The sequence below is a fragment of the Sparus aurata genome, chromosome 12 (genome assembly GCF_900880675.1).
Source record: "Sparus aurata chromosome 12, fSpaAur1.1, whole genome shotgun sequence".
NCBI classification, from domain to species: domain Eukaryota; kingdom Metazoa; phylum Chordata; class Actinopteri; order Spariformes; family Sparidae; genus Sparus; species Sparus aurata.
The window spans coordinates 30095657-30106184 of NC_044198.1; the positions used below are offsets into that span (position 1 = coordinate 30095657).

Below are 10528 nucleotides of genomic sequence, written 5' to 3' on the forward strand. Positions count from 1 at the left end.
AAACAAATGTAAACAAGTAATCTAACAGTGATAAGCTACAGTGTCCTCTGTGGACTAAATACTGATAATTCCCTCTTTTCCTGCATTTTGTCTTGCAGGCAGATCCTGCGTGAGCACGGCTGCCTGCCGACTCTGCTGCAGCACCTCAAGTCTCACAGTTTGACCATCGTGTCTAACGCGTGTGGGACACTCTGGAATCTGTCAGCTAGAGATGCCAAAGACCAGGAGGCATTATGGGAGCTTGGCGCCGTTGGCATGCTGCGCAACCTCATCCACTCACGGCACAAAATGATTGCCATGGGCAGCGCCGCTGCTCTGCGCAACCTGATGGCCAACCGGCCGGCACGCTACAAGGATGCCAGCGTGGTGTCGCCGGGTGCTGGCGCCCCGTCACTGCACGCCCGCAAACAGAAAGCATTGTTCGAGGAGCTGGATGCCCAGCAGCTGTCGGAGACTTTCGATAACATTGACAACCTGAGCCCCAAGGCAGCACACAGGAAGGGGCGGGGCTGCAATGGTGCCGGAGGAGGTGGGAGCACAACACGCTCGTATGCCAACACACCGGTGCTGTCTAGCCCGAAGAATGGAGATGGATCAAAGAGGACAAGTGAGGAAGTGGCATACGCTCGGCCAGTGTTCCCACCCAGCGTCCGAGCGTCCAGCGACAGCCTCAATAGCGTGACGAGTGCCGACGGCTATGGCAACCGCGGCAAGACTAAACCGTCAGCAGAGCCGTTCTACTCGTCAGACGAGAGCGGAGCCAACAAGTGCTGTGTCTACAGGAAGTACCCCGCTGACCTGGCACACAAGATCCGCAGTGCAAACCACATGGCAGACGACGATGGCGCAGAGCTTGACACACCAATCAACTACAGCCTGAAGTACTCTGACGAACAGTTGAACTCTGGGAGACAGAGTCCAAGTCATCGCGGCGGAATCGAGAGCGACGAGGATGAAGAACAGGATGCCAGGCTGAGGAGGAGGAATGACTGCAGCGACTCAGCAACAACCAGCAGCCGCATAGCTTCTGGCCCCCCACCACGCTACGTTGTTGCCACAGCAACATCTAACTACAGTGGTGACAACACAGGCGAGCAGCCAATTGACTATAGCCTGAAGTATGGTGCAGACGCTGCCCGTAAACCTCTGTTCAAGCCAGAAGAGACCGCTGCCCCCTCTGCTCCACCTCCTCCATCAGCCTCTGCCAACAAGCTCCGCCCCCCTCCATCCTCAGCCAGTCGGGTTGTGCCAAAAGGCAACCAGGAGTCAACGCAGACATATTGCGTGGAGGACACACCCATTTGCTTCTCCAGAGGCAGCTCGCTATCCTCGCTGTCATCAGAGGAGGAAGAGGAGGACGGTGATGTCATTGAGAGGAGGAGGAGAGGTGGGAGCGTCATCAGCGGCTGCGGCGGCAGTAACGACTACCCCACACTTCCTGTCAGTGAGAAAGACGCTCATGAGCAGCAGCAGAGGCAGCAGAAGGAGGCGGAAAGCCAGACCGCCACTTCTGCAGTTCCCTCCACAAGAGGGAGACGAGGTCACCACCACCACCATGGCCACGCCCATCACCACCATCACCACCACCATGTGACGTCATCCTCAGGCGCCAGGACTCCCAAGAGTCCTCCAGAGCAGCCATATGCTCAGGAGACGCCGCTGATGTTCAGCCGCTGCACATCTGTCAGTTCCCTCGACAGCTTCTCTACTTCGTCTATTGCTAGCTCTGTGCGCTCAAGCGAGCCGTGCAGTGGCGTGCCAAGTGGCGTGGTCAGCCCCAGTGACCTGCCCGACAGCCCAGGACAGACGATGCCACCAAGCCGTGCCAAAACACCACCACTGCCACCATCAACACAGAAAATAAAGGAGCAGGAAAAGGCCAAGAAGAAGGATGAGGAGGAGAGCAGCGCAGATGTCCTCCTGCACTTTGCAACGGAGAGCACGCCGCATGGCTTCTCCAGAGCTTCCAGTCTGAGCGCGCTCAGTCTGGACGAACCGTACATCGCAGCAGAGATGAAGAAGAAGAAAGAGGAGGATGGAGGTAACGAAGAGAGGGGGGAGGAGGCGCCAAAACCTATCCTCGATGAATCGGATGATGATGATGACATCGAGATCCTGGAGGCCTGCATTAACATGGCCATGCCCAAGTCGTCACGGAAACCAAAGAAACCACAACAAGCAGCACCACGGAAACCCAGCCAGCTTCCCGTTTACAAGCTCCTCCCACCTCAAAGCCGCACCCAGGCACAGCCGAGGAAGGATGTCCCGCCGCCGGAAGAGGTGCCGAGAGTTTACTGTGTGGAGGGAACGCCGCTCAACTTCTCCACTGCCACTTCGCTCAGTGACCTCACCATTGACTCCCCACCCAATGAGGAGGCAGCAGCAGTTGTTATATCTGTAGGCCCTCCCACCTCCACTCAGGGGAGGCGGGCTGGACTTCCTGAGGGCGAAAATGGTGATGATATCCTTGCGGAATGTATCAGCGCCGCTATGCCCAAAGCGAAACCCAGAAAACCAATCAGAGCAGCAACAAACAGCGAGCACCACCAAGCTCCACCTCTTCCCCCACCTCTTCCTCCCCCTGCCCCGCCTTCTCTCGTCCCGCAGCAGCAAAAGAAGAAGCCGACATCTCCGGTAAAGCCGATGCCCCAGCGGACATCATATAGTATCACCACGGCAACAGCTGCCAAAGCAAAACCAGGGTTTGCTTTTGACTCGCCACGTCACTACACGCCGATTGAAGGCACGCCATGCTGCTTCTCACGCAACGACTCGCTGAGCTCACTCGACTTTGACGAAGACGACGGTGGAGAGAAGGATGAAGAGGAGAAGAAAACAAAAGAAGAAGAAGGAAGGAAGAGGAAGCAGCAGACAGCGGCTGTTTTCCCTCGAACTAAACCTGCCACCAACCCAACAGCGACGGATGAGAAGCAGAAGTTTGCCATCGAGGACACGCCCGTCTGCTTCTCCAGAAACTCCTCTCTCAGCTCGCTGAGTGACATCGACCAGGAGAACAACAACAAGGAGTTTGCTCCACCACCACCAGCTGAGCAGCAAGATGGAGGCAAAGTGAGGAAGAAGTCTCCTCCTCCTCAGGCAGAGTCAAAGCCCCGCCCCCCAGCAGCCAGTGGCTACACCCCAAAAGCGTTCCACGTGGAGGACACACCCGTCTGCTTCTCCAGGAACTCGTCACTCAGCTCACTGAGTATCGACTCGGAGGACGACCTGCTGCAGGAGTGTATCAGCTCCGCCATGCCCAAGAAAAAGAAGAAAGCTGCCAACAACGTCCCCGCCGCTGTCGCCAGTGCACTTCCTATTCCCAAAACTGATGACGGCATCCTGGCTGAGGAGGAGCCTTCAGAGGCACCAAGAAGCCCCGCCTCCCCTGACTCTGAGTCCTTTGATTGGAAAGCTATCCAAGAAGGTGCTAACTCAATCGTCAGCAGCCTGAATGCTGCCGCCGCCGCTGCCACATCACTATCCCGCCAACCATCATCTGACTCGGACTCAGTCCTGTCCCTGAAGTCTGTGGGCTCACCATTCCGTTTACCAGCAGCCAATAACAATGCAGAAGAAGAGGAAGTGGATGGAAAGGAGGAGACGGTGTTGAAACGGGGGGCGAAGATCTTGAAGGGGGGAGAACACACCACGCTGGAGGCTAAGAAGAAGAAGGAGGAGGAAGATGATGAGGAGGCAAAGGCGGTGAGAGGCGGGAAGAAGGTGTACAGAAGTTTGATCACAGGCAAGCCGAGGGCGGAGCCAGCAGCCAGGGGGCGGAGCAAACCCAGAGCAGCAGCTGTGGCCAAAGCTCCAGGAAGCAGTGATGGCCCTGACAGAGGAGGCGGGTCTTCTCGGGATTCCACACCGTCCCGCTCTTCCACCACAGCCAATCAGAAAGGAGGAAAGCTGTCACAGCTGCCACGCACAGCTTCTCCAGGAAGTGCATCATCATCGTCCTCGTCGGCCTCCAGACAGGCCAAACAGAGTGGGGTGTCAAGGAGTGGTGGCGGCATCCCAAGGAGCGAGTCAGCGTCGAGGGTCAGCAGCAGTACAGCTGCCAAGAAGCAGAAGGCGGACCCGGAGAAGCCGGTGCTCGTCCGTCAGTCGACCTTCATCAAAGAAGCTCCAAGCCCGACGCTGAAGAGGAAGCTGGAGGAGTCTGCAGCCACCGCGCCATTAGATTCACCGACCAGCCCTGACACACCTCTACCATCAGCAACCAGAAGACACGACGTCAACCGCTCCCAATCTGAGAGCCCATCACGGCCACAGGAAGTGACATCATCTCGCTTCAGTCGCACCGGCACCTGGAAGCGGGAAAATGGCAGTGGTGGGGGAGGAGGAGGAGGGAGTGGCAGTAAACATTCGACATCGTTACCACGTGTGGGGACGTGGAAGAGGACAGGAAGCTCCTCATCTGTTCTGTCCGCGTCATCAGAGTCCAGCGAGAAGGGGCGGAGTGAGGAGGAGAGCACCATGAGGTCAAAGGGAACATGGAGGAAGGCCAAGAGTGGCAGCGGCGATTCATCAGCAGGGCGGAGCTTGACCAACAAATCAGAAGATGTGTGGGTTCGTCTGGAGGACTGTCCCGTCAACAACCCGCGCTCCTCCTCTTCCTGTTCAGCCCGCTCTCCCACCGCGTCCAACGCCCCCCCTGTCATCGACAGCCCTGCCCCTTCAAAGATCCCCTCCTCCTCCTCTTCCTCCTCCTCCAACCTCAATCTGCGCCGGAGCTGCGAGAGCCTGGATGACAAGCCGCCACCAACCGAACGGCAAAAACAATCACAACAACAACAACAACAACAACAACAGCAGCGCAGTCAGCAGCGCAGTGGCGCTGTAGCAGCTCGAGTCAGCCCCTTCAACTATACCCCAAGCCCAAGAAAGAGCAATGCTGATGTCACCACCACCGCCACACCAACCACAACGACATCTTCATCAACGACCCCCACACGGCCTTCACTCATACCCACCCCTGTCACCAAAAAACGAGAGCCTAAGGGCGGAGAAGGTGGCGGCGGCAGCGGCGGCAGTAGCAACAGCGGTGAACGTGGCTCATACATCGTGACGTCAGTGTGAGACAGGAAACAGGAAGAAGAATCTGGAAACAGTTGGACACAAAATGGCTGTCCCAGTTGGGACAGTTGATAAAAAGGAGGAAGTGTAAATACGTGTTTGTGTGTGAACGATCTGTACAGGAAGTGTATTTAAGTGCTATTCCCGCCCCTCACCTACCTACTCTCCCCTCATTGGCTCCTCTCACCTGTCAATCAAGCTTCTTTATTCAACGAGAGAAACTTTAAAAATGAACTTTTTATGTTTTTATACCACTAAAATGTGTAGCGCTTAGCTCCGCCCCTCTCTGCCTGTGTCCCTGCATGGCCCCTCCCCCTACCTTAATGATGACAGTTACCACGGTGATGATGATGATGATGGTGTTTCTGCTAGCTGTAGCGTCTGGGCTCATTCTGCTCTTTGGGAAGTTTTTTTGTTTTTTGAATAGAGTTTGGTTCTGAAAGCAGATTTTTGTCCTGTCGCCGGGCAGAAGTTAATTTATTTTCTCCACATGGAGAAAAATGACCTTTGATCAGTTTATGTCTCAGAATTTGAAAACTGTGATCCAAGTCCAAATTAAATCAAAATGTTTTTGTCTGTTTCAGTTTTTGGTTCTGATTGACATTTGTGAATGAAAGTCGAGCGACTGGAACGTTTTCAGTTCTTCTTTCTGTCGTCAGACGTAAAACACGTTTTCAGAACCGGACTCACAAAATCTTCATTTCTGTCAGAGAGGGAAGTTTTCTGCTGACTGAACTGTAGAAATTGAAACTCGTTGGAGGAAGTTTGAGTCTGTCCTTTTAATTTTAGGATACATTTTGAGAAATTGTCTGTTGACTTAAAACTTGCCGCTCTGTATCGCCTTGGAAACAAATAACACTGTAAAACGTAAGTTATTGCTGTAAAACCTTAAAACCTTTTAACTTTGAAGCACATAATTTAAAACAAAAGATTTTTGCCAAAACGTTTCCACAGTGTTTCTTCATGGCTGTAACTTGATTTTCACTGTTTTTATGTTGAAGCTGGAGGAAAAGTTTTAGGTGAAATGTTAAACTGAACAATAAAATTCAACATTTTAGCTGCAAAACAGCTGTTGCCTGTTTTTATTTGTGAATTTGAGCGACAACATTTTGTTTTGATGCTGATTGGAGGTGTGAACGGACCTCCAGGTCTCGGCAGTGGGGCGGGATGTTAACGACAAAGAAAATAAAGTTTAAACTTTAAAACATTTTTAATATTTTTAAAGGGGTAAAATCTGTGAGCTTGAGCAGAACAAACGTTTTGTTGTCGAAGTAATCTTAAAAATAAAATGAATTTATTAACAGAATCTGAATTTGACTCGGAACAAAGTGACTTTGTGTTTCCTCTTAAACTTTCAGCTGCTCTGATTTTTATTTTTGTCCGTTCTCTCAAGAAAATTACACATTTTCAAAAGTCAATTAAAAGCTTTGCTGCATTTCAGTCTAAGAAAAATAACTTTTGAGGATGCTAGAATTTGATTTCAAACTGAATCCAAAGGAAAATGTCATTTATTTGTTGTGATCCACGGAGGGAAGCTGATACTGTGACCCTTCAGGGCCTCTGATCAGCTTATTGAACCAACCTGAAATTCTGATGATTGTTCGATCAACTGATCAATAACCTTCATCATTTCTGTCCAGTAGGAATAATCCAGAATGAAATATTGACCAACTCTGTTTGTTAGATTAAAATGATTTTGTGATGAAACAATGAGCCGGTGACGAAGACCAACAGGTGATGAAGGTTGTGGCAGTGAAATGCTTACAAGTTGCCAAACCTACTTGAAAATATTAACAAAAAACATGTAAATCTGGAGGCGAGTTCGATTTCAGATACTTAGACAATAAAACAATAAATTTCAGGTATAATCAGAATGAAAGGTGCTCCTACAAGCCCAGTTCAATCAGGTCAGGGTTCGGTGTACATAAGCTTCTGGGTTTCCAGAACAAGCACTGTTTCCTCACTAGAATGACGTGAAGCAGCCAAGAAAACACAGCAGCGCTTCTGTCCGGTGATCTGAAGGGACGGATTCAGAATGAGGGTCAGAGCCACCTGTGTGACTTCCCCCCACCTCTTTTAAGCTTTCACAAAAGGGCGTCCTCACACTGTGATTGGCTGAGAGGGGAACGTCCCAAACTGCTTCCACTCCTCAATCAGAGGGGTATTGCACAAAACTAGGATAAGGGATTAAGCTGGGATATCTTGGTTATCCTGGCTTTATTTATCTGTGATCCGGTTGCACAAAAGCAGGATAGGGGGCAGCAGGATATGTTATGGTATAAGTTACCATGGAGATTTATTCTGTGGAGCTAGCCTGCTCCAGACCAGGCTAACAGCCAGGCTAACAGCCAGGCTAACAGCCAGGCTAACAGCCAGGCTAACAGCCAGGCTAACAGCCAGGCTAACAGCCAGGCTAACAGCCAGGCTAACAGCCAGGCTAACAGCCAGGCTAACAGCCAGGCTAACAGCCAGGCTAACAGCCAGGCTAACAGCCAGGCTAACAGCCAGGCTAACAGCCAGGCTAACAGCCAGGCTAACAGCCAGGCTAACAGCCAGGCTAACAGCCAGGCTAACAGCCAGGCTAACAGCCAGGCTAAGATTAATCCTAGTGATTCACCTGGATTTCCACCGTCAATCCTGTGAGGAATTAATGTGTTTTACAGCATGTCCATGGTCTTTCTAAGTATGTTGCATCATTTTAATTATCCTGCATTAAAATATTACACACAGTCATTTTTCATTTCATTTAAAGCTGTTTGTAATTGCAACAATCTTTTTATATTTATTCAAGTGGTAGTATTATTACTTGGGCCAAGTGTTATATTGCTATGCTAATGAAGACTGCTTGTCAAATTGCCATCAGAGATTTCATAAATATGTTTTATTGCAGTAATTGAGATTACAAAACACAGCTGATGAAGTGGCAAAGGTGTTTTCAATGAAATCTGTGACACACAAGATTTTTTGTAAGTGGGAGCTTCCTTTATTCTGTTGGGGATGTAGAGAACCTCAATAAAGGAACCATTTGCCGCACAATAAGTGTTTGTCTGGAGCTGAAGTCATTCAACATATTCATCACCTTCCCTGGCCACAGAAGACCCCTCCACATCAAGGAGTTTACAAGATTGCAGGTAACCTCAATTTCAACGTGCAACCATTAGTTTCTTATATGATCAGTCACAGTTGGATACTCACTATTTTTTGTTACAGCTGGATTGCACACACATTAGGATCAAACGCCCCTCAGGAGAACATAAGGGCGAATTCTCTGGTGTGCTGCTGGGAGACAGAGGCTATGCCTGCGAGTCATTCCTCTTGACTCCCCTTGCGGACCCCCAAACCCACGACAGCAGGCCTACAACCATCCACACACCAAGACAAGGGCTTGAATTGAGATGACCTTCGGCCTTCTGAAATCTGGGTTTCAGCGCCTGCACCACCTGAGGGTTTATTTGGCAGTCATTTCGCTTGGTTGCTTGGATCCTGGACTAGACAGAGCAAAAGCAACAAAAAGATTATAACACTGTATTGCAGTTATGGTTACTGTGCGCACTGAAATACTCACTTCTCTTTCTAGTTTCTGGATTTCCAGGTCCAGTTTCCCGAGTGTCCCACATTTAATCTCAAGCTCCATTTCTTGGAGCTTTGTCTTCTTTAATTTGATTTTAATGTCTGCCAGCGCTATCTGTTCCTCCAGGTGCTTTGCATACAGTATTCTGACAGTTTGTGAGTTCTGTAAAAGAAAATTAGCACAGCAGAATTTGTGCATAATGTAGATTTACTTTAGCCAATACTCACATTGGGCCTCATTCATGAACTGTTCTTACGAACAAATTTGTTCTTAAGTCCCACTTACGAAGATTTACAAAGACTGTGGCATTCATGAATTTTTTCTTATCTAGGATTTTTTCTTAGGCAAGAACAAATCCTACAACCACTCAGGAGTATGAAATGTTGGCATGGTTGTGTTTTCTTCTCTTGTGTAGTTCAATAAAATGCAATATTACAGTGATAATTCTGTCATATTTATTCATTTATTTCATATTTTTGGTAATTTACAAAGAATTACAATTTTGAAATAAATTAAATGTGCCAATGATTTAAGATAAATCAAGTAAATTGGAAACATGCCATCAATTAGTAACCAATCCCCCCCACCCTATTTATACGTGGCATTTCTCCATCCAAGGCCCGCAAAACAATGGCATATATATATTGCTCCTGCGGCTTTCATCAATGTAAGAACACAGCTGCGAACAATTCTGAGGCTTACGAACGAGTTGGTGAATCTGACGTAGGGTTTTCTTAAGGAACCTCTTAAGAACAACTTAAGAAAGAATCTAAGAATATTCTTAAGAAGATAATGGTGAATGAGGCCCAATGTTACCAGGCTGTTTAGGGGACTGTGCAGCATCTGTGTGCTGTTACACATACATTTTCTATTAGCACCACATCACTGACTTCATACTTTATGGACTAAATAAGCAGGATATTTCCATAAAATTGACGTATCTCAAGCCTTCTGGAGTCCAGTGACAGTCTCCTCATCTGCAGAAGTGCATTCTGCAGCTGCAGATGTGCCTTCCCCTGACAAATACATACATGCATTGAGAGAACTTGAATTAAGATTTCACAGGACATACCCACGTACAACAATGTACCAACCGGATCAACTTCTGGTGGCTCCAAAAGTGTAATTGTGTTCCCAGACACTGTAACGAAAGCCAAAGTCAGACAGTATAATATAGTTATTTGATTGTGTTTCATGTGCAGTAGTGCTGCAATAACTTGTATGAAGCGGACAGTTTCTGCGGCTGCGGACTCTGTTACTGTCCCTCCCTGGATCCCCTCCATCACTGGCCTCCCTTTATTTAAATGGAGTGCCAGCTCCTCTGCTGGGGTCGTATCCTGGTTTGGTGGGCCCCCTGTGCCATTTAACTGCTACAATCATACAGACAGTCAACATGTCAGCAGACACCTCATCTATTCACCTCATTTGTTCACTGTTATCTACTTTAAAGTCACCAGCCTGCAAAATGTTCTTGTATTTAATTTGAACTTGCTGCCAGGTCATTTTATAGCCAGACAAGTTTGTTCTTTATGAAGGATAGAAAGATAAATAAATAGATAAAATACATGAAAAATAGATTAAACGACACATTGTGGATAATTGTTTGCACTTAATCATACTCTACATTTCCTGAGTAACATGCAAAGTGTACAACAGTTGATAAGTGGACTTTAAAAGTAACTCCTTTAGTCCTTTAATTGTGGCCTAATTATGACAGTTCCAGTGGAGCACTGTTTATTAATTGTACAGTTTTTAACTACTTACGCATTAAGCTGGTCCGCTATTGTCTGCCAGGTTTTCTCTCGTTCTTTAATTACGGCACTGGTGATGCCTTTTTTTCTGATAATGTCTTTCACCTCTTCATAGAACTCCGTCAGGAGC

The 10528-nt window shown here is 48.5% G+C and overlaps 1 protein-coding gene and 2 long non-coding RNA genes across 6 annotated transcripts in view; 2 read left to right on the plus strand and 1 right to left on the minus strand.

Moving 5' to 3' along the window:
• The window catches only part of apc (APC regulator of WNT signaling pathway), a 30481-nt gene extending 24339 nt beyond the window's left edge, over positions 1-6142 (plus strand). For all 4 annotated transcript variants that reach the window (XM_030436596.1, XM_030436598.1, XM_030436595.1 and 1 more), the window contains one exon: positions 99-6142. In XM_030436596.1, coding sequence (XP_030292456.1) covers positions 99-5079 — 4981 coding nt within the window. In that variant the 3' untranslated portion in view covers positions 5080-6142. The remainder of the gene's footprint in view (positions 1-98) is intronic.
• A 1424-nt stretch (positions 6143-7566) lies between these two features.
• LOC115593183 (uncharacterized) lies at positions 7567-8722 on the plus strand. Its single transcript, XR_003986264.1, has 3 exons — positions 7567-7759; positions 8080-8207; positions 8287-8722. It is a non-coding gene; the product is annotated as an uncharacterized LOC115593183 (long non-coding RNA).
• LOC115593184 (uncharacterized) lies at positions 8460-9747 on the minus strand. Its single transcript, XR_003986265.1, has 3 exons — positions 9720-9747; positions 8642-8809; positions 8460-8564 (listed from the first exon to the last, which is right to left on the minus strand). It is a non-coding gene; the product is annotated as an uncharacterized LOC115593184 (long non-coding RNA).
• Between the last annotated feature and the right edge of the window lie 781 nt (positions 9748-10528).